The sequence below is a fragment of the Mustela erminea genome, chromosome 6 (assembly GCF_009829155.1).
Source record: "Mustela erminea isolate mMusErm1 chromosome 6, mMusErm1.Pri, whole genome shotgun sequence".
Classification (NCBI taxonomy): Eukaryota; Metazoa; Chordata; class Mammalia; order Carnivora; family Mustelidae; genus Mustela; species Mustela erminea.
Window position 1 is genome coordinate 112362760 of NC_045619.1, and position 24349 is coordinate 112387108.

Sequence of the window (24349 nt, forward strand, 5' to 3'; positions counted from 1 at the left end):
AAACTGTGATAAATACTGAAAGGATCTATCTGGGGTAAATTTATAAATTTAAACAAATTTTCAGTACTAGTTAAGTGAGTAATTTTCATTAAACATAGTCTGTCTCTGTCTCTTATCTGTCTCTATATGCATGTATGTATGTATACATATATATATGTCTCTCTCAAAGTATTCTGTAGGCTATTTTAGAATACATAAAATATTTCAGAATACATAAAAGCATAATCATTATTCATCACTTTAAGATTGCAGGGATAAGATTGTAATGTTACTGAGAAACTGCTCATGATTTCAGCAATTTAAAACTAGCTACTTAACTGGAGTGACTCTTAGTAAGGCCTGCTTCTGCTGCCCGTGGAATGCGTGCACTCCAAAAAAGCACTCTTGGTCCGATGAGGTAGCTTTTAGCTACAGTCATGGTACCACGTGTCTGCTTGTGCTGTGAGTGCCTGTGGTTGGCCGGGCCATCGTCTCCTTGAATGTGGTCCTTCTACGCAGTTGCTTCGATGGTGAAGTGGCCAGATGCCTTCTGTTTCCCATACTGTCAATAACTATGATTTAATTTGCCTTCTCAGATTATTTTTTCTCATTCAGCAGAATCCTTGATGTTTCTTAATAATTCGATTCCTCTCACGGGACACTTAATCCATGACACGTAGAAATACACTTACACAATAGGGACGTGTAGGGAGAAGGTCGTGGGCATGATGACATTTTACCAGTAACTTAATTTTGGGTGTATTGTGTGTGATCGCTTTCTTTCACGTACGACTCTGACAGTGTGAAGTTGCTCATGCAACTGTGTTAGTGTACTTTGTTCTTACCTTTGAGCTGAGAGGATTTTTATGTTTGTTTAATTCCAATACATGGTAGTGGGTAACCAAAAATCACCTATGTTGTAATGTTTTTTTTACCAGTCACTAAGATGTATAGACTCTACAATACTATATACTATATATGTGTGTGTATGTGTGTATACACACACACACTATACATTAGTAGGTATTGATCCTCAAATGGCGTCATTTCAAAAGGTGATTTAAGTATTATCTCCTCTAATTATTTTTGCAAGTTGGTGGACTTGACCTTAGTAAAACGTGTTGTACTATACTTAATACTAAAAATTAAAATGAAGTTAAAAAATGACTCTCTTCGTGAAAGAAACAAATTTAAGTTTGCAGGAATACAAGTGAAAAAGACCCTCGCTCTCAGGTTTGCTTATTTCAGTCCAATCATATATTTGGTATAATTAACATCTGTCTGAAAAAAAGGATCTGGATCTAAATTTCCTTTCACTTGTATTCTATTTTGCAAAAAAATCTTGTTAGAAACAAGAGATTTGTTTGCCTCAGCTAAAGTAACTCTGTGTTGGTCTGTTGAGACCTTGCTGCTAGTTACAGGCTTGAGTGTGCATTGGTGAGTCCCATCTTCTCTTCTAGGAGCTTACAGTGCACTAGTAGAGAGAAGGTGTGTATATATGTAACAGTTACGGACGAGTGAGATGAATGGCCCCAGAACTGTAAACATCTAAAAGAGGAAGCTATTTGGGTAGTTTTTTTTTTAAACCGGAAAGCCTATATAGGACACGGCAAAGTGTATTCTGTTGGAAGATGTATATCCATATCTGGGCTAAATAGGAAATATCTTCAACTTTAATTTTGACAGGATTCTAAATTTGAGTATCTATATGAATGTTATCTCTAAATATTAGGATTATGAAAGAAAAATCTAAGCTTTGGACAGGCCCAAAATAGATTCATAACAATTTTTAACAGGCTCATCATGTAGAATTTATGTTAGCTGTTAAGTTAGTCACAGCACCAGAACTAGGTAAAGATTCCTGTGGTCCCATAATGTTTGCTGCTTGTCCCAGGGTATCTAGAATGTTCTTTCTCTCAGGCAAGACCTTAGTATTCTAGACCAGGTACATGGATAATTTTTGCCTTTTTTCTCCTTATTGGTCTCTAGAAGTTCATTGAGGCTTTCCTTTCGACCTTCATTTGGAGCACACATTGACAGGATTTGAACCATTGACATTTGAACCTGTCCCTGGCTTTCTCCTATTTGTCTTCAATTGGGAATAATGGCAACAATTTTTTTACTTTTGGGAAACCTAACAAGTTTTGAAATTCAGAATATTAGGCACCATCAAATGCAGATGCCCAGATTGGAAACTTTGCTATTTTTCTTTGCCTGTGTACAGTGCGCTGAGGTTAACCTTTCCTGGTTACTTGCGCTCTCACGGGGAGATGGGGTTGTTGTCAGCTGTGTCCCAGCTGGCTTAGAACAGAAAACTGCCAGAGCTGTCCACAACCACACGTTCAGCTCTGCTGCACACTGTGATGTCCACTGAACCATCAGAAGAGCTCTGTCCGAAGCAGTTCGAAGCAGAGACCGAAGGACACGGTTTGTTTTGGAAACAGAATCCTGACCCCCAGAAACAATTTCTTTAATTTATTGAGGGGATCCCTTGCTGCAGTTTATTTATACTGTTGTGCTTTCGGTGTTGGTGTGATTTTCAAATGTATTAATAACAACTTAATGCGCTCCGTTATCAGGAAGTCTTTGTAAATATAATACCAGCATTAAAACAGGAGGGCATTGTGCATGGTGGAAATACTACGTGTGTAATGATTTGCATTCTTAATGTTCCAGAACCCTGGGGTTGTTAGTAAAGCGATTGGAGAAAGGTGGTAAAGCTGAACAAGAAAAACTCTTTCATGAGAATGATTGCATTGTCAGGATTAACGATGGCGACCTTCGAAACAGAAGATTTGAACAGTAAGTGCGTGTTGGCTGCACCGCTCTCTCTTGCTTTCGGTGTGAGAGAGGGCGGTCTGCTGAAATGCCCCAAACAACATGTCTGCGTCTCCGTCTTTATACCAGAGAGGAGTATTTTCTGTCATTACCTGGCTTTTAAAAATCTAATCAAACTCCAGGTAATTACTACCATTACACTGTATTTCAAAATGCCCTCCGACCGACAGAGCGCTTCTTAAAATATTACGGGCACAAATTTTAGACTTCACAGTTTGCTACTTCCTCACCTTTTGGAAAATTTGCCAGTATGCTAGGTTTTATTATACTTTGCCTCACATTTCCAACTTCATTGCACGTAATGACTCCCCATATGAATAAGCAGGGAAAGCTCCTTTGAACCGTAGTGTGTGGTCTACTCAGATTTTCTTTGTCCTGATTCAAGTCCTTATGCAGTTGGAAAGAAGAAAGTTGTCCGGTGCCTATCAAACAAAGCAAGAATGAGCAGAAATCAGAAGGACTTTGTGTAGGATCTGAGTAGGGAACCCACGTGAGGTGCAGCAGGTTCTCAGGCTGCTCCTGGAAGTGCACCGGGACCAAAACTCTACACATTTTGAGTCCCTGAGACCATCCTGGTGTTCTTGAGAATTTTGCATACGCAGACTTGCGCTCGTGTTGTTGATGATGGATAGCTGATTTCTCTAGTTTTCTAAGTATATTTATTTCTTTAAAAACTCAAGTGGTCCCGTGTAATAAAATGTAGTTACTTCTTAAATGTATTGAATGATGATGTGAAGAGAAGACTGTATTTAATTTCTCTTCCTGTTGTAATTACAGTACCTCTGTTTTACTTAAAACTATTACTTAATAATTTGTGATTGAGAGCACAATATTTTATCTGTAGTTACAGATAATTTTTTAATTTTTGTTAAGAGAACGAGAAATTTATATTTGGAGAAACAGCGATGCTTCTGTCAGAGCTCGCAAACTTGATTGATAAATGGGATATTAGAATTTTGTTTTTCATTTTTAACAAAGTCTGTCAGTTCTCGTTGCTTAATTAGCATACGTCATTATGCTCATAATATCTTCTAGGCTGCCAGTCTCAGTTTGCTAATTTTCCATTCTTTCTCAAACCCAGAGCACAACATATGTTTCGCCAAGCCATGTGTACACCCATCATTTGGTTCCATGTGGTTCCTGCAGCAAATAAAGAGCAGTACGAACAACTATCCCAAAGTGAGAAGAACAATTACTATTCAAGTCGCTTCAGTCCGGACAGCCAATATATTGACAACAGGAGCATGCATAGTGCAGGACTTTCGGCCCTGCAGAGAGCTCCCAGACCGAGCCCCCCATCCGAGCCCACAGACTCTCACCCCCGACTTCTACCTCAGAGTACACACCCATCCGGAAAACCACCATCAGCTCCGGCCCCAGTACCGCAGAATGTATTTAGTACAAATGTAAGCAGTGGTTATAACACCAAAAAAATAGGCAAGAGGCTTAATATCCAGCTGAAGAAAGGTATGACCCACCTTGTTTTGTTTTATGGAATTTTTAAATTTTATTTTATTATTTTAAAGATTTTAGTTATTTGAGAGAGAAAGAGCATAGAAGGGAAGAGAAAGAGGGAGAAGCAGACTCTCTGCTGAACAGGGAGTCCGTTGTGGGAACTTAATCCCAGGACCCTGGGATCATGACCTCAGCTGAAGGCAGACGCTTAATCGGTTAAGCCACCCAGGTGTCCCTATGGAATTTATTTTAAAAATCAAATAGCTATCCTGTTATTATAGGAAAGAACTGATACAATGATTTAAAGTATTTAAAATTGCAGTTTTTATGCTTTTCAGATTCATTTTGCTATGTGAGAATTAAAGTATGAAATTCAGAGTAAATAACGCTTTAAAAATAAGTTTCTGTGAAGAAGGTAGCAGTTTCTACTGTGGTAAAAATTTTTGGTAAAGGAGGAAATTGGTTTTAGGATATACTGTTAAACCCAAAACAAGAGCTAGGACTTGACTGTTTTGATCACACCACTTGATGTCCAGACATAGCTCTCAAAGAGGACATTAGCGCTTCTCCATTTTAACCCCATCATTTTGGTAAGGGCAAGTGATGGATTGATTTGAAGCTGTCAGTGGTTCATGGCAGAAAGTAATTTCACCCAGCAGGTGGCTCCTTGTCTGCTACTTTCCCAGACTTTTATACTGCTTTCCTTCCTTAAGATGGCAAGGGAAATTCTGATGGACCTTGCTAAATCTTTACTATGTACACCTAATATCAATTTATTTGTTTAAGTATCCTTTCAATAGACTGTGTACCAGAAGCATGCTTTTCCATCTTGTTCTTGACAACTCAAAGCAGACTGCTTGGCTTGATTTTCTGATTTCCGAACACTGTCCTCTCCAGGCACTGGGTTACACTTTTGCTGTTAATCATCCATTTTAGCTGGGATTCTGATACGTATTTTAAAATCGTCTCTTTCAAAATGGTGTCATAAAGAATATTTCTCTTTTTATGAGCTCAGCCAACTCCTACAGTTAGGTGAAAATGCATCCAAGAGAGGTTGAGTGATTTCCTCAAGTCGCATGGCGTTGGCAGCAGATTGTTACGAGAACATTTTCCATATCCTGACATTTAGACCGTTCTTTCCATTTGGAGTAGGGTTTACAAGGTTGTAAACTCTGAGATTCCTATTTCCTTTCTAATCATATTCTTTCATTGAACTTTACATGAACCACAAACTCCTTATTTCTGGTTACTGACTTTTAAGCTCCAAATACTTGGTTGACATGATCAGGAATTGACAGCTTTACTCCATTTTTGAAACCTCTTACAAATGCAGAGTTATGTCAGCATAAACCCCTTTTAGCTTTGTTAATTCCTAAATGAGGTAAGTATCAGATCCTATCTTCTTTCCCTAATCAAATGACAGGCCCTTGTTTTTAAGCAAAAACACAGTAAGAACCACAAATGGAATTGTATGAAAAAATAAAATTCTGCTTGGGATCTCTCAATGGAGGAAAAATATTTTACTTGGCCATTGTCATAAAGATATTAGTTCATAAATATCTTTGCCCTTTTACACTAACAGGCATATTTATTTAGTTAATTACAGTTTTTTACACAATTCTATTTTAACAACTTAGGATACAGTATGAACTTTTAAATGAAGTGAAATTTGACTTGCCATTAAGAGAGGAATTCTTTTAAATGCAGAAATTAGTTTATTTTAGTAGCCTTTTAAAAGATAGGTTACACTGACATAGCTAATTGGGAAAGACTGTGCTCAGTCATCAAGATCAGAAAAGTGGAAACTGGTTTTCTATTAAACATTTTTACTGACTTTTGAGTATCCTCATAGCTCTATCTTGATTTTAATTTACTTTGAGAATGTGTGACGAAAGGTAGAAACCAACCGTACATTCTGTCAATACTTACAAATACTTTATATGAAAAACAAGTTTATGATACATAAGAGTGAAGAATGCTGATTCTCTTTGATTAGTACTGAAGACAGTTATTTTAATAATAATGATTGTATGAGAATTGAACCAGCTTTCATTGTAGCTAACATAAGATTTTTACTAGTTACAGTTGTTACATGTAACATTTTTAATGAAGTACATGAAGAACATAGGGTGTGTCCATGTTGAACTTTAAGCAAAGTTCAGAGTGAGCTGACATGCTTTGAATGACAGTTCTTTCATAAACTGATAGCAGTTCTATGTGCTAAATGGAGAAGACTTCATGATAATGATTCTTAGGCATAGTTTAGAAAGCCTAATTTAGGAAACATGACAAAATAGAATAGCCCTTATGTACTTGCTTTCATAATTATGATTTCTTAATATTTATTGCCATTTTCCATTCTCAGATACCCTGCTCTTTTGTAGAAATTAGCTTTTTAATAAAGTCAGAAGAGAAGGTCAGTAATCTGTTTCAGTCAGTGCAAAATGTTTTGTTGGCTTTGCTAAATGAAAATTGATATCTATTTATCTTTCTTTTAAAGGTCATTGCCTGAACTTTTAGCTTACAGATTTAGGGGTTATTGCTGATATTTTAATAGTATTGAGGTTCATATAACAATCAGTCTTTGTAGTTCATAAAAATTAGTATTGCAAAAGGAGAATAATTTAGAATTCTTTCTTAATAAATGTTATTGCAAGTCATTAGAGTTTCATGAAAGCACAGAGACATATGGAAAACTCCCAGCAGAATAATTAGGAAAATTTCATATAGACAAGATGCCATTCAAGTCTTCAGCACAGAAGACTCAAGAAATTAACAGTCTAGGCATATTAAACTGATTTCAGACTCAAAGTAAATGAATGTTTTTTTGAACTTGAGAATATATACGGTAGGTTTTGCTACAGGTATATCAACTTTATACTTCTTCTTTAACCCAAATTTTCATTCAGTTACTTGCCCATATTTATTTGCTTACAGATTTATACTCTTGCTTCTAGTTTTATACTGAGTGCTGTATCAAATTAATGTATCCTTTCATAGATTTTTCACCTTTATGTAACCCTCTGTTCTTCCCACATGAACAAGTATTTCCTACTGTCATTTTGACTGAAATGGAACCTAAGATCCTAAAGAGTAATTTTTTAAAAAGCTCTGGTAGAAATTAATCATTATTAGAAGTGTTATAAAAATGCTGTGATTCATTAGAAATTTGTTATAGTCTTGACATTTTTTTCTTGGCTCATTTTGGCTTGTTGTGTGTCAGTTCTAATAACATGTAACTGTTTTCTATACTGCATCGCACTTATGAGTGCCTGTCAAGAAAGCTGCTGAAGAACCTAAAATTGAAATTATGCAGACCAGCACAGTGATCTGTAAATGCCTTATTGATTTTAGTATCTTTAAACATAATATCATGGTCCTTACACTTGGTAGCTATGATATGAGGTGGTGTCTTCCCTGGGTAATTTGCCTTTGTTTTTTAATTATTTATTTATTTTTTATTTTTACAATTGATTTATTGGTTGAGAAATATACATGTTAAGATTAAGGTAAATAGAAGAGAACTAGGCAAATATAATATGGTTCATCCTTTAAGTAAATTGTTCTAGTGCTCGCTTCGGCAGCACATATACTAAGTAAATTGTTCTAATTATAGTATTGGGAGGTTCTGTTATCTAGAAAAATCTCTTTTTTTGCTATTTTTTTCTGTCTTCCTGACATTTTCTCTTTCCTTGCTCCTTTTCCTACTCTTTAAATCTGGATACCATGATTACACAATATTAATTGATATTTGAGGTACTATGGGTTTTAACAGAATTTTTTTCCACATGGAGATATTAAGTTTATTTCACATCAAACATTTTGACCAATCTAAAAACTTTTGGCAGTCGTATTGGTATACTACCTTTCATCTGTCTTGGACTAGATTCCCATTTCTTCTTAAAGAATTTTGGTATATAGCCGTTTAAACCTTCCCTGATTTAGTCTGTCTTGGGAGAGCTATTCAGACTTCGGAAGTATTGAAAGCAGTGTAGGCCATTGTGAAAATTACAAAATGTCAAGCCGAGGAAGAGAATAACAAAACCTTTCTGTACCATACACGTGAAATTCATGATATCTCATTTTATTTACGTTTTCTGTTGTCGTTCTCTGTGTAGGTACAGAAGGCTTGGGATTCAGCATCACTTCCCGAGATGTAACAATAGGTGGCTCAGCTCCAATTTATGTGAAAAACATCCTCCCAAGAGGGGCTGCCATCCAGGATGGCCGACTCAAGGCAGGAGATAGACTTATAGAGGTGAGTGCCTTCTCTAAGTTGAAAGTTCCATAATTCTTAAGAACTTTCATTTTTAGGGGCCAGTTCTTTTTTCACCTCTTCATAAATATGAAGTTAAATTATATATGTTAGAAGTGTGCATCATAAAGCAGTGTATTTCTGCTTTACTTCGACTTGTTTCCATGTTATTTGATGAGAAATATCTTTTCATTGAGTGTACTCATAAATTTTTAGTTACTCAGACATTCGGTTTATGAGATAACATAACATTTGTCATTATGTAAGTACAGTGTCTGTTAGGTTCTGTTTCTAGATGGCTTCAAATTTATGTCTGGCAATATAGAAATGATATCTACTTTGTAATCAGAACAGAGACAAACGAAGTAAATGAAAACAGTGTGTCTTGATGAGAGGAAATCTTGAAATGGCAGCATGGAGAATGAATTGAGACATAAAAATCAGATGTCAGAAAAAAAAATTTCCTTTCTGTACCTCATGAGTTTCGGTTCATTGGTCTTTGAGGCCATCTCAGACATACATAAACATACCTAGACATTTCTGTGTGTGTGATTGCTTATGTATGTAGAAGTAAAAGGAAGAAAGATTGAGAAAAATAGATTAGTTGCTTTTCTTAGTGTTTTCTTCGGAAAAAAAGTGTCTGTATTTTTAGCAGCAGATACCACCTTTCCTAATTATTAACTGGTATTCAAACACTGATGTTAAACTACATTTTTGTGGCATTACCCTTTCTTCTTTACTCGTAGCTTCATATGTGGTTTTGCGTTCCCTAGATCGAGCTCTCCTAAAGATTTCTTGAGAAGTAATGGAGAAGGGGATTGCCTTCCAGATTTTTCGGTGGCTACGTATTGGGCCTAGATTTCTTAAATCTTGCTCTTTTCCTTTGTGTCTTGTTCTTGTGATACCATTTTTTAAAGGGGCACTGGTAGAGGCTAACTAGAAGGAAAGATTCGGTATAAATTATGTTTAGAGTGTTTCCAGAAAGGGCCACTTGTCCTTGGGGCATAAATTGAGCAGTATTGGGCCAAGTTTGCCGTTATAGCTTGTTTTATGTAGTAGGAGGCTCAGCTGGGACTTGAATGTCGTCGTCTTTGCCTCTGAGTCCAAAACATGTCTGTCGTCCTCTTTCTGGCACCAGCCCCACTTCCTCTTTCCTCCCATAATTGCTTTACTTTCAACACATTACAAAGGCTTTTGTTTTTCTTTTTGAGCAGTGGGAAGAGCCTAAAACCTCTGTTTCTTCAGAGTTAGGCTCTGTTTTCTGTAGCTATCTTCTTTATTTGAAACTACATTTTCACACATCTTTTAAACCTAACTTTCTAGTATCTGTAGTTGCATCGACACGTCAACAGTTTTATGGGCAGTTTTTCTGAGCATCTATATATTTGGAAGCATACTTAAAGTATCAAGTCACTCTTTTTTTTAAACCTAGAAATTTTTCCTTTCTTTGAACTGTTACTACTTATCAGTTTTGTGCAATCACTTAAATAGTAGTACACTGAGCAGTAGAAGATGGTTTTTAGTGGAGAGGGAAAGGTCCCAAAACGTATTTTAACTAAGGGTAATTTTGATATCACAATTTAAATAATATACTTTATTGCCATGGACAAAATGTTATTTTTCTCTAAAATGAATACTACCAAATAGGTTTTAAAAGAAATTTGCACTCTTATTTTTTAAAAATATATAGTGCTTTCAGATAATGTTATTGTTCTTCCTAAAGGTAAAAATAAGGAGATTCCCCAGAATTTGGTTATTTCAAATATCTCTCTCTCTCTCTCTCTCTCTCTATCTTTTGTAGGATTCTCTTAAAAATATTGAAGAATATTGAGGTATTACTACCTCAAAATACTGCTACTCCTCCACAAATATTATTACTTTGCACTCTTCTTTAATGTGTGTCTTTAGGGATAAAAATTGTCTTTATAAGTTTCAGTAAAATTTCATTCAAAGTTTTACCAAAATACTTTTAGTGTGTTTCTTCTCTAACAGCAACACCTTTTGGTTTGGGTATAAGATCATCTATGATACATAAGGCCATCAAGATATCTCAGTCCAAAGCCATTAAGTTTTGTGTTAGCATAATAATTTAGATATATTTGTTTATTACTGGTTATTTGTTAATACTCTGGTGGCTGTGGCTTTTGGCTTACTAATAAGCGCTAAAAGATTTCCCACTTCCTGTCTCATTTCTAGATACCTAGGCTATGTTTCCTTATTAGCTACAACAGCCTGATGGTTGCCAGATAATGGCAGAATTTCCCATGAAATGTGCTGTGCTCTGTAGGAGACATGGTACATTCTAGGATGTGTGTCTTTTCTTCTGTCATATGTTTGCACAGCATTGCAGCTGAAAACTTTTTATTTGTTTTCAGGTAAATGGAGTAGATATAGCAGGCAAATCCCAAGAGGAAGTCGTTTCCCTGTTGCGAAGCACCAAGATGGAAGGGACTGTGAGCCTCCTGGTCTTTCGCCAAGAAGATGCCTTCCACCCAAGGGAACTGGTGTGTAAATTTACAGCAGATGAAAGATTTCTGATGCACACAAGCCAGGGATCTGGGCTAGCCACCTGATGGCCAATGTTTATCAATACATTTTCGAAATAGTTTCTATATTTTATATTTTTTTCAGCCTTAACTTAGCATAAGCATTCTTTTCTTACATTCGCTCAGTTTTGAAGATAGATATCCATAATCCAATTTGATTATAGAAATCAAATTGCAAGGATATTTTCTAGGACAGCAAATGTTTATTAGTGAACGCTTTCAGATGGACTGATTGAATACAGAGACGTTGATTATTTCATAACTGTCACTTCAAAGGCTGTTGTTGAAAACTTGCCATCTTCTCCACTACATACGACAAATGTTCATATTTCAGATTTTCATAGTAATCTAGCTAAGCCAAGTAAAGCTTCTTGCTTACTGTTGTATGAAAAGGAATACCTTAATTAGAGTATTACGATTGAAAGTAAGGAGACCTGAGTGGTAATAAGCCCCATGGCCGTTAATTACTAATATTGACATTATTTGAAATGACAAAGATGAAATTAAAAGGCATTTGTTTGCAGTTCATTTTATTTTTTAAATGTGCATCAATATGTCTAAATATAAGAGGTATTTACATAGTATTGGTGTGAATGAAATATGTATACTAAGTTGACATAGTTTGAATGTTTTTCTGCAAGAAGTGCCAGGTTTCATTTATTATGTAAAAACAACATAATTGGAGGAATCGCTTTTATCTTTTGATGTGGTAAGAAAATTGTTTTATTTCCAGTACAAGTGGTATTTTAAATATTTCAAAACAGATTTTAGTTGGGCCATTTTAGAGCGTTTGACATCTCTTTCAGTCCGCTTTTTAGCTTTAAGCAACAATTAATTCGTATATACTGGAGTGGCAAGGTTTTAGGGGCCCAGTTCCCAGACTTATCCTAGTGCCCTAAATCTCTTGCTAATATTTCAAGGTGGATGTCTTGTGGTTAATAAAATTTTCCTTTTGTTGTGAGCCAGATATGTTTCAGTGTAGGAATACTCTATCCCCTGGTTGCACAAATTTACTCTCATTTCATGGAATTCCCAATTGTGGTAGGGAAGCATTGCCGAATGCTTGTGTTTTAAGTAGATTTTGAAAATTATAAAAACGTCTTTATTTCTATTTTAAAACGTTGAATGCATTATTTCCCAATTTAAATTCGGTTTTCCCTTTTCCCCCCACTGTTATCCAATTTCGTGCTTCAAATGCCACCTGATCCTAAATCTGGAGATGTCTCTATTAAATTGTAAATGAGCCCTTAAAAAAAAATACTAAGCTTTAGATGTGATTTGATGAAGCTTTAATTCTTTCTCAGTATATCTTAGCCTGGGTAATAGTTAGCATCATCAGATTGCCAGAGCTTCGACACTGCTCGTCAGCAGCCCTTCCCAGACTCCGTGCCAGCATCTAGCCAGCTTAAGGTTATTCAGGTTCTTCTTGTCCAATTTTGATCTTCCAGGCTTCTGTTTTCCCCTTCTGCTGCCTAGTTTTTTTTCCCTTGGTTATTTAATTTATTGCTTGTGAGCTTTTCATTAAGGAGTGAGCCAGTAGCCCGTCAGTCTATTATTCATGTTGCAGCTGCTTTTTAAGATTTCAAAGACTAAAATTCTGAAAACTTAAAGGGGAGGGGGTGCATTTAAAATGATCTTTGAATCCAATTAACAAAACTCCTTTCCTCTGTTTGGGGTCTCTGTGTTTAAATTCTCTGTCTAAAACAAAATACTGTTACCAGTACATGCCTCTTTTATAAATCAGCCTTTTAAATATCTATGTAATTAAAGCAACTCTATAATATGTGATAAAAATTCACATTTCTGTGTAATATTTTAAAGTATAATGCTTGTGGTTCAGACTGTGGTTCAGACTTACTATCTAGTGTAGTTATCAAATTATAATATACCTTATAACTTAGATGTAGTTGGGGAATTAAAAAAAAAAAACAAAATTAGAAACAGTGCCATGAATAGAGAGCCTAGTCTGGTGACATTTGTTTTCCTCCAAATAATAAAGTCATGATATAGTGTGAGTGAGCAAGTAAAAATTTACATCAGAAACTTCTCTTAAAACACACACCGACACACATAGAAGATAATACAACCACATCAGTGAAAGTTTGGAAGACAGAGTCGTACATCATCCATAATATAATCACCCTCTATATATTTCGTGGGTTTTAAGAACCAACAAAGTTTCCTTTAAAGTCAAGCTTTGTGTCCCTGTGTGTTGAAGATGGCTTTGGTCAGTCTGTATTTATATTTTTCTTCAATTCTTCTAGAATGCAGAGCCAAGCCAGATGCAGATTCCAAAAGAAACGGTAAGAGCTTTGTCTTTTGCAGGGTGCAGAGATGTTGGAAAGATAAATGGAACTAACTTCTGACTAATTAAAAATGAAGTTACTTGTCCTCCCTTTTCCTGGCTCATAATAGATACTACGTAGGTTCATTAAATTTCAAAGTGGTCTCATCTTAAGCTGACTTATTGCTATTACCACAGATGGAGAATGTTTCGTGATTACTTTTGGATAGACAGGGATGGAAGAGAGGGAGATATTAGAGTAGTTTCCTGTCACCTTCACAGTAAGAGGGACCGAAAGTTGGTAAGTGTAGTAGTTTGACATAAATATAAAAGGCTTTATGAGTTGTGAAATGTTATATTTTAAGTGGCTACAGAGGAAAAAAAAAGTAAAAAAGAAAACTTGATTCAGGCACAGGAAAATAGGGAGGCCTGAAAGCATAGTAACAGTGTATCATATGCAGGAAAAACAAAGTGATATGTCAGTAATTAGGCACAACATATTAGTTGTCATAATAACTTACAGTTATTATAAGTATTTTATTATGAGTTATTATAGCACATTCTAATGGAGTAATTTCTCTTAATAAAAGTAACTGCTCACAGCTTCAATTAAAATGCAAACCTAGTTGTGTCCTGTTAAAGAGACAAATTCTAATACAGACTAGAAATAAAGGAGTAAGTTGAGTTCTAACAGGCAGTGTTAATGTAATAAAAATAAGAATTGCCATGTTAGTGTATCAGTCTCTGAAAAATACGGTTTTAGTGTGGAGGCTCAGCATGGGGTGAAAAGAGAGGGTGTTTTATATTGACATATTATATCCAGTAGAAATTCTAATAGTTTCAATCCTTTATATATCAAACAACAAGGCATAAAAATATATCCCAGACTCTTATAAGTAGTGGGAAAATTTAACAACCATATCTACAGTGGGTGATGCTAGTATGTATTTTTCTAAAAATTGTCATATTAAGTGGACAAAATATTAGAATATGAAGAATTTGAATAACATACTTAATAGGTTTGGTTTCTCTTTCCACATTTATGGACAGCTTTGAACCTAATAAATAAAATGTTATTTTAAAATATTCCATAATTATAAACATGGGTGACAAATCAGACCTCAGGAAAATCGGGTAAACAGTCTTGAGAATATTATTGTACATTCATAAGTATGTGTTGTAGAAAATTTATGGTCTTAGTTTTTGTTCATTAAAAAAGTTGGGCAATGATAACTAATCAAAGTCAAAATGGTATTTGCATATGTGTATGGTGGATAGGTTGGAAGCAAAGGGGAAATTAGATCGATTTTTAGAGAATTTAAACTGGGCACAAGTGTGATTCATAGTATTTTCTAGGTCATAATGATAGCAAAATATACTGTAAAGTCAAAACACTTAAGGTAGCATATTTTTTTGGGATAGATGAAGAGAACACTTGAACACATTAACAGTGATAGACCTGATGTATATATATGCATGCATGTTAAAGGCGGCATTTCCAAATAGTTGTAAAGCATGGTTTATTTCATGTTTAAAATAATTAGCCATTCAGTTTAAAAAGTTAGATTTCTTTTTCTCACCATACACCAAAATAAATCCCAGTTGGTTCTGGAATTAAACCTTAAAAATTATGAAAACATATTAAGAAAAAAGCATGCAAGAAATAAACAAAAATAAATAAATAAATAGATAAACAGATAAATAAATAAATTTTTTTTAATGTGAAAAATCTCTGTTAACTTTGGATAGTGAATGCCTGGCCAAGCATGGCAAAACCAAGATGTTCATTAGATAAATAGATTTAGATTTGTCTATAGAAAGTTTTTGTATAGCAATAACCTTACTATGATATAGTGAAAAGATAAATGCTAAATGGGGGAAGTATTCTGCACTGCGACCCTTGGTGAATAACTACCCCTTTATTGTTGGGATCTCATTCTATAGCTTTTAGGAAAACAGAATGATTTCCCACATAAAGTACAGTTGACCCTGAATAAGGGTTTGAACTGTGTGGGCCCACTTACATGTGGATTTTTATTTATTTATTTAGTTAGTTAGTTAGGATAGAAACAGTACCTTATTGTAAATGTAGTTTTCTCTTTGACTTTCCTTATAACGTTTTCTTTTCTTTAACTTATTTTAATGTAAGAATACAACAAATAATATATTTAACATAGAAAATATGTGTTAATCAACTATTTATGTTATCAGTAAGGCTGTTAGTACAGTTTATGGGGAGTCAATTTTATATGAGGATTTTCTACTATGTGAGGGGTCAGTGCCCATAATTAGCACCTGTTGAAGTCAGGACAACGTGAGCTAGAAAATCATGCTATAAGCTCTAAAGATAGGCATGTTCTTTCAAAACATTTAGGCTGTCCTAGTGAGGAAATTGATGATTAGCCCTGACCTTTTCAATCACTGAGGGTAAGAAGTGGCATTGGCTTTAAATGTCATATTCCACTGAGAATTCCAAGGTCCATTTCAGCCCACTACCTATACCCAGTAGCCTCCTGTGTTCATGAGAAAGTTTGTTCAGCAAATGACAATTCAGTCATCTTAACAAAAGAAGAAATATACATATGTATGTGCGTCTGATTTCTGATTACAAATGGAAATTTTTTCTGATGAGAGTTTTTCCAAGCTCAGTCAGAAATCAGTTTGGTTTTTCCCTAAATGTTTTCTTTTTTGTTGTTGTTTTTGTTTAACTGTTTTTAATATGTCCTCTCACATCTGCCTCTGTTTCTGCTCTTCCTCTGTATATAATAGAATACCGTTTGGGTTGTTAAAGGCTTCATGTTGGGCACCTGGGTGTCTCAGTCCTTAAGCATCTTCCGTTCAGGTCATGATCCCAGGGTGCTGGGATAGAGCCCTTGTCAGGCTCCCTGCTGGGCGGGAAGACTGCTTTTCCCTTTCCCACTCTCCCTGCTTGTGTTCCCTCTCTTGCTGTCTCTCTGTCAAATAAATAAAATCTTTTTTTTTTAAATAAATAAAATCTTAAAAAAAATATAAAGGCTTCATGTTACATTTATAATTTAAAAAAAATGACTTCCTGGGTCTCTGCCTCTCATTGTACCTTTTGAGGTCAAGTCATTAAATTTATTCACGTCTTGAAATTCTCTGATATTATTTAAACTTTTAGGTAATTGTAAGCACCTTGAGAATAGATATGTCATAAAAGTCAATTAATTTGTTTATTTGGTTGATTATTACAATGACCCATAACTGATTTAGTCTGAGAAATTGAAAACACATCATTAAGATACACGAATAAGTTCAATGACTAGTAGACCTCTTGAATATATTAGATGGAAGCTTCCTGTACATCTTCTAAATATTATCTTAATTAATAAGAGCAGGAGATTGTAGCTGGGCCAAAAGGGTGCCAGAGCACCTAGCTCTTGGGGTCCAAACAGACCAGTTTCAGCTACCTGCTGCTGACAGGATCCAGAGGCAGAGAAACGAGTGGTAGGTAAACAAGAAAAGAATTTATTTCAGTGAGGCCAACACTGGAAAGACAGTGGACTAATAATATCTCAAAGACTGTCTTCAAAGTGCTGAAAATACTTCCAGGTTTATAGAAAGAGAATGTGGAGCAAAGGTTGGTACGCACACATAACTGCCACGTGAGCTGGGGATACTTGGGCCCTGAGTCTTCAACCTAGTCTGTTCCAAAGATCACCCAAATCTTTAAGTCTCGTGATGAGAAAGAATTACAGGACAGACACAACACAGCAGGCCAGAGACAGAAGCTGGAATGTTCGTTCAAGTGAGAGTACACTCTACAGATGTGAGAAGGCCAGTGAGTGAGCTCATGACCCTAAGGGTAGGGTCCTTTATTGACAGTTATGGAATATTCACTACTTGGGTATGGATTTCTTGGAAGCTGGTTTTGAGCCTTTTCTTCCTTATTTGGGCAGGGGTTTCCAGCCTACTTTGTCAGCCATCTTGGGCCTGTCTAGTTTGACCTAGGTTCTTGTGATTCTGTTCTGGAGTGTTGCCAGGAAATGCCTCTGACTTTCTCAATAGCTGGTCATGACTTTCTTTTGTCTGGCCTCGGGGCTTCCTGTTAGAACCTAACTGACCGCCTCTAGCACATACAGGCGGGCTATGAATGTCAGGTTGATCATTGTGTTGGACTCTTGGGTGTCACAGGGGAGTCCTTATTGCCTGAGGTGGTAGTTTTAGCTCCCATCAGGGTGTGCTTTGCTGGCAGGGTCTTTGCCTGAGTTAAGAAGTAAACTGAAAAGAAGAACTTAATCCATTAGAAAATACAGATTGAGGTCAAAATGGAAATAGTTGAAGTCCTCTTTCAAGATTAGAGATTCTGGTTTCAAATTACCGATTCAAAATTGGACAGATATCCAAATTATTTAGCACAGGCTCACCATCACTTGCTCCATGTCCTGAACAAGATCCTTTGCCTTTGAGAAGTTTATTCCCTTAATATAAAGCATCTTGCATGGGTGTCCTGATAGGACAAGACAATACATGGGTTACTAGTCAGTGGTGCCCAGAAAAACAGAACTAAAAGGATATGTGCATATACAAGAAGAGATTTAGTACAATAGTTGGGATCGCGTGATTGTTGAGGTCACCGAGTCCCCATCTGCGGTGTGGGTCAGCAGGCTGCAGACTCCAGAGAGCCAGTGTAGCAGATAAAGTCTGAAGTCGGTTAGCTGGAGAGTCTCCTCTTCCTCAGGGAGGTTGTCTTTCTCTTTTATTTGGCCTGTAACTGATTGAATGAGGCCTGCCCACGTTGTTGAGGGCAATCTGTTTATTCAGAGTTCATCAGTTTAAATATGAATCTCATTCAAAAACATCCTGTGAGTTGACATATCAAATTAGCATCACAGTGAGGTGTAGTGAATTTACCTGCTGGCTATAAGGCCTTGACTTACCAAAGTGCCATTTTCTTCCTTGGCTTCAAATAGGCCTAATGCAAACCTGCTTAGGAAGTCCCCAAAAGAACACTTGAGTAGGATCCATGTCAAAATACAATTTGATGTTAAATGTTTTTCGGGGTCATGACATGAAAGTAGGCCTTTGGAAAATAATATGGTTTAGAGTTGATAGGAGAGCACAGAGATAAGATAAGCTTAAATGTCATGAATTCAAATGCATTCCCAAAAGAGTTAGTGGATTCTCCCTATGGGAAATAGAGGGATACACTGGGGAGTCTTTGAGAACCTCCTGGAAGATCAGGAGGTATCTTGATAGGGTAACTTCAGTGGACTTAGTCTTGATTTAGAGATTTAATGAGCTAGGTAATAAGCATTGTCATTAAGAGGTTCATTTAACTAATGGTTATAGGAGATAAAGTAAATGCTACCATAATGACCCCATGGTAAAATGAGAAAACCATTGAAGAAATTAAGAGCGCAATTCTATTTGCAGTAGCATCAAAAAGAATAAAATACCTAGGAATAAATTTAACGAGGAAGGTGAAGATTTGAACATGGAATACCGTAAGGCGTTGGTGAAAGAAGTTGAAGGTGATGCAAATAAATGGAAAAATACTCATGGGTTTAAAGAATTAATATTGTTAAAATGTCCATACTGCCCAAAGTCATCTACAGATTTTAATGCAATTCCTATCAAAATTCCAGTGACATTTTTTCACAGACATGGAAAAGTAAGACTAAAATTCACAGTGAACTACCAAAGACCCTGGCAGCTGAAGCCATACTAAGAAGCAACAACTGAGCTGGAGGCATCACACTTCCTGATTTCAAGCTATATTACAAAGCTACAGTTATCAAAACAGTATGGAACTGGTGATAAAAACAGACACATAGGTCAATGGAACAGCATAAAGAGACCAGAAATGAACCCATCTACATATGGTCAATTAATTTGTGACAAAGAACCCAGACTCTGCAATGGGGAAAGGATAGTCTTGTTGAGAAAACTTGATAGACACATGCAAAAGAATGAAACTAAACTCGTGTTTTACACGATACACACAAATCAACATAAAATGGATAAAGGATTTAAATGGATTTAGAAACTATAAAAAACTCCAAGGAGAAAACATGCTCCTTGACGTTGGACTTGCTGGTGATTTTCTGTATTTGACACCAAAAGCAAAGGTAACAAAAGCAAAAATAAACAATAGCAACTACATCAAATTAAAAAACTTCTGCACAGCAAAGGAAATCCATAAAATGAAAAGACAACCTAGAGAATGGGAGAACATGTTGGCAAATCATTACATCTCATAAGGGGTCAATATCCAGAGTACATGAAGAATTCATACAACTCAATAGCTAAAAAATCAACAATCTGATTAGAAAATAGGCAGAGGAGCTGAACAGAAGTTTTTCCAGAGAAGACTTACAAATTGCCAGGAGATAACATGAAAAAGTGCTAAATGTCAGTTAATCATCAGGGAAATGCGAATCAAAACCATAAGTCACCTCACAACTGTTAGAGTGACTACCCTCAAGATGGCAAGAGATAACAAGTGTTGGGACAAAGTGGGAAAGGGAACCCTTGTACATTGTTGGTGGGGATGTAAATTGGTGCAGCCATAAGAGATGATAGTACGAAGGTTCCTCATAAAAATAGAGCTACCGTGTGATCTAGCAATCCCACTTTTGAGTATATGTATCCAAAGAATTGAAATCAGAATCTCAAAGAGATAATCTGTACTCTCCTATTCATTGCAGCATAGCAAGTAACCTAAATGTTCATCAGTAGATTAATAGATAAAGAAGATATGATGTCTATATACAGTGGAATGTTATTCAGTCACAAGAGGGAAGAACATCCTGCCATTTGCAACAAAATGGGTGAAACTTGAGGGCATTCTGCTCCAGACAGATACTGTCTGGTATCCCTTACATGTGGAATCTAAAAAAGCCAAACTCGTAGAAACAGACTAGAATGGTGTTTACCAGGGGATGGGGGATGGGAGGAAAGAGAAGATGTTGGTTAAAGAGGATAAGCTTCCATTTATAAGATTAATAAGGTCTGGGGATCTAGGGTATAGAATAGTGATTATAATTAATAATACAATAGTATATACTTGAAAGTTGCTAAGAGAGTAGACCTTAACTGTTCTTACGGAAAGAATATATAATTACGGGATGTGATGGAGGTATTACTGTGGTGGTAATCATTTTTCAATCTGTCAGTATATCAAGTCAACCCATTGCACATCTTAGACTTATACAATGCTTTGTAGTAATTATATCTCAAAAAAAACTGGATAAAAACAGACAAAGGAAATAGAGAGCTTAATGAGGGAGGGAATTTTGAGTCATTACATTTTTAGCAATGTCTTTGTACAAATTCTTTGGGTTAAATTCGTAATGAAACACTTCTATAGCCCCTTTAATGTAAATTAATGTTGATACTGTAGAGAACACACTTTTAAAGTGTTTTTTTGAGTTTTTGATGAAGAATTTTACTATGAGACAATAATCATATGTTGGCTTTAGTAGTTTGATTTTGAGTAGCAAATCTTGCCATTGTAATAAAACATTTTATAAAATCTTGAGCTATTTTTAGTGCTTAAATGCTCGAACTTATTTTAAGCTATTTCTAAGTTTAAGTTAATTTAATTAAGTTTAAATTCAGATGATTCAAACTTATTTTCATTTTTTAAAGTGTGTTTGTTTGTTTATTATCTCTAAACCCAACATGAGGCTTGAACTTAAAACCCTGAGACCAGGAGTTTTTCTGACTGAGCTAGCCAAGGTGCCCTGATTCAAACTTAATGTTAATATGATCTTTCTCCAAATTAGGATAGAATAATATTTTCATGATATTATAAAAATAGTAGTGATTTTGTATAGTCAATCTCTTTGTCAGCTTTAAGGAATTCATTTGAAATTTTTTATTATTACCGTAGTAAGATGAGGCTTTCTTAGTGTTTGGTGTGCTTTTCCTTGAGAAACATATCTTGGTTATTGTTTATTGTCCTCCTTTTGTAGATAGTAATAAAATTGATATGTTAAAAAATTGATTTTTTTTTTTTTGGCTACTGAACTCTTAGGTTATTTTTTATGTTGGTAGAAATACCTGTTTTAAAATGGAAACTGTTTTAGATATAGCAGAACTATTCTGGATTAGTTACTTTGTACCATTTTTTTTTCCTGAAATGTAAGACCTTTAAAAAAGTTTCAAAAACAGTACAGAGGACTCCAGGATGCCCTTCACCACACTCCCTGATTGTTAATATTTTACCGCATTTGATACCTAATTATCTTTCATCCTCCACTCCCCCTCTACTTTTTCCTTCTTTCCTTCCCACTATATGAATTTTTTTCTGAATTGAGAATAAATTGCTGATGTAACTCCCTTTATCTGTAAATATTTCAGTGTATCCATCTTAAAAACAAGGGCCTTTCCTTATGCAACCACAGTATAGTTGCCAAAGATAATGAAATTAACATTGACTTGAAAATGAATGAATGGATGGATACGTAAGAATCAAATCCTGGTTTGGTTTCCAATTCAGGACCATGTGAGGGATTTAGCTGTCATGTTTCTTCAGTCTAATGTAATCTGGAACATTTCCTCAGTTTATCTTTATTTTTCATTTTTGAAGAGCAGGTTACTATGAGAATGCACCTCAGTTTTGGTTTGTGTGGTATTTTTTTAATTTGATAAGGATTTTTCTAACAATATTACTGATTATTAACTGTATAAAACATTATCTGTTTTTATATTATCAAGCCAATAAATTCTTTAAATTTTATTTATTTTACATCTACCACTTGATTTAGCATAGAGCTCAGTAAAGCCAGATGTGATATTTTGACTTTGCTAATAAGAATAATTAACCTTAACATATCAGCATAGATAATGTATATAAACATTCATCTCACACATGGGATAAATTAAAATATATAACTTAAAGAAACTTTGACTAGAGGATCATTCTTCTGTGAAAAAAATAAAGTAAAACCAAGATAACTTATCTATTTAAAAAATCCTCCTGATAACTAAAAACATGAATGGTTGTTCCTATTTGTGATAACTGCATATTATTTAATCTCTTTGTGTTGAATGAATGTAATCTCCCTTCAACTTCTGTAAACCTTTTGTCAGCTTGAGAACATGATGTTCTGTCACCATGGTGTAATGGTTTTGTAAGAACTCTGGTGTCCCTTCTGAGTACCAGCCCCTGCCCAGCATTTATAACCATGGTCCTAGCCCTTCTTTCCTTCACTGGGTTTTTGAAGAGGAAAAAGAATTAAAGAAGTGGCATGCAATAGGATTTTTATGTTACAAAGCAGTAGTGTATAATGGATTTTACAAAAACCAGTCAAGTATAGAAGAAAAAATCATCTGCGAATATGTGACTTCAGTGCCACCATTTTGATGTGTATTTTTTATGATTTTCTCCTTTACCTATGCAGCCTATATATAAAAATAGAAATATATATAAATTATAATTATATATAATATAATATAATTATAAATTATATATATAAATTTTATATATCGTGTGTGTGTGTGTGTGCGTATATATATATATATGGTGTACCAGGCACATATCCTGTAGCTAATAAATGTCATGTCCAAAGCAGAAGGACAGGTTGATATGTCCCTTCCTCCTAAAACTTTTACTGATACGAAAAGGCAGACATTAAACAATTTATTAAAATAGGATATCAGGGCTTATGATGGGTGACGTATTAGAAGTTAAGAGAGCTTACAGAATAAAACCCAATTTCTTAGTCATAAATGTTCTTCTGTCCCACCAAATGGGATACTGTTTTAAGACATTTTAATAGCTGAATAGTATGACATTATCTACCTAATATCATTCACGTAGGTTTTTCTTATTTTTTAGCTGTCATATAAAGCAGTGAACATCCTACATTCATTCTTGATCATGGTGTTTTAGGACATATTACTAAAGTACTACTATTTTTGGGGTTAAAAATGTGAGGGCTCTTATTAAGTGTTGTCAAATTGACTTCGATAAGTGTTGTATCTTTCTATATTTTACCAGCAGTGCAGGGAAGTACCCATTTCACCATCCTTTCTGCATTCTTGGATAGCATTACTTAAAGCAGTTTTCTTCAGTAGTTTGATAACTTTTGTTGATTGCATGCTTTCGTTGCAAGTAGCTTATTTTACCTATTTTTTGGGTTCATTTATCTTTCTTTAATGAATTGCTCATCCATCTCTCTTTCATATTTGTTGTGAGTGTTCGTCTTTTTGTTACTAAGTCATCACGTTTGTGCAATAATGAAATTAACTCAATGGAAAAGGGAGCGAGAGAGTGAGTCAGTAAATTGGAGTGGAGCAGGGAGCAGCAAAAACTTTGCCATTATTTCTCTGCTCATACTCACAACAGTTCTGACACCAAATGTGTGAATTTTCTAGACCATTTCCTTTTTTTTTATACTGTCTGGAGTTAGTGTAGACCCCTCAGGTTATGGGCTTGGTCCCACAAGACTGCCCCCCACTCAGAGGCCATAAGGAAGTAGTGGGTCCTCAGGCCACTCACAACTTCTATCTAACTTGGCCACGAATCAAAGATTTTTTTGAACCTTTGAAGGACTATCTCCTTCAGTTTGATAATCTGCTGGAGCAACTCACAGAACCCAGGATCTTGCCAGTTTCTTACAAAGGTATTTTATTTTAAAAAATATTTATTGGAGAGAGAATGAGCAACTGAGAGAGAGAGAGAGAAAGAGAATACATGAGCAGAGGGAGAGGGAGAAACACACTCCCCACTGAGCAGGGAGTCTGAAGCGGGGCTTGATCCCAGGACCCTGGGTTATGACTTGAGCTGAAGGCAGACAGTTGACTAACTGAGCCACCCAGATGCCCCTACAGGGGATATTTTAAAGGGCACAAACAGAAAAACCAGATGAAGAGATATTCAGGGCAAAAATCTGCAAGTTCCCAAGCTCAGGAGTTATTGTCCCTTTGGAGTGGGGGTGTGCCCCCATTCTGGTAAATTGATACTTTATCAACCTGGAAACTCTCTGAATCTCATATTTTCACAGTTGTTATAGAGGCGTC

General features: G+C 35.5%; 1 protein-coding gene across 17 annotated transcripts in view; it reads left to right on the forward strand.

The window, feature by feature from the left end:
* Positions 1-24349, forward strand: part of PARD3 (par-3 family cell polarity regulator) — a 645516-nt gene that overhangs the window by 376445 nt on the left and 244722 nt on the right. For 10 of the 17 annotated variants that reach the window (XM_032350010.1, XM_032350021.1, XM_032350015.1 and 7 more), the window contains 5 exons: positions 2656-2781; positions 3899-4284; positions 8391-8530; positions 10903-11031; positions 13338-13376. In XM_032350010.1, coding sequence (XP_032205901.1) covers positions 2656-2781; positions 3899-4284; positions 8391-8530; positions 10903-11031; positions 13338-13376 — 820 coding nt within the window. The remainder of the gene's footprint in view (positions 1-2655; positions 2782-3898; positions 4285-8390; positions 8531-10902; positions 11032-13337; positions 13377-24349) is intronic. The other 7 variants (XM_032350013.1, XM_032350014.1, XM_032350016.1 and 4 more) reach the window with 1 other exon arrangement.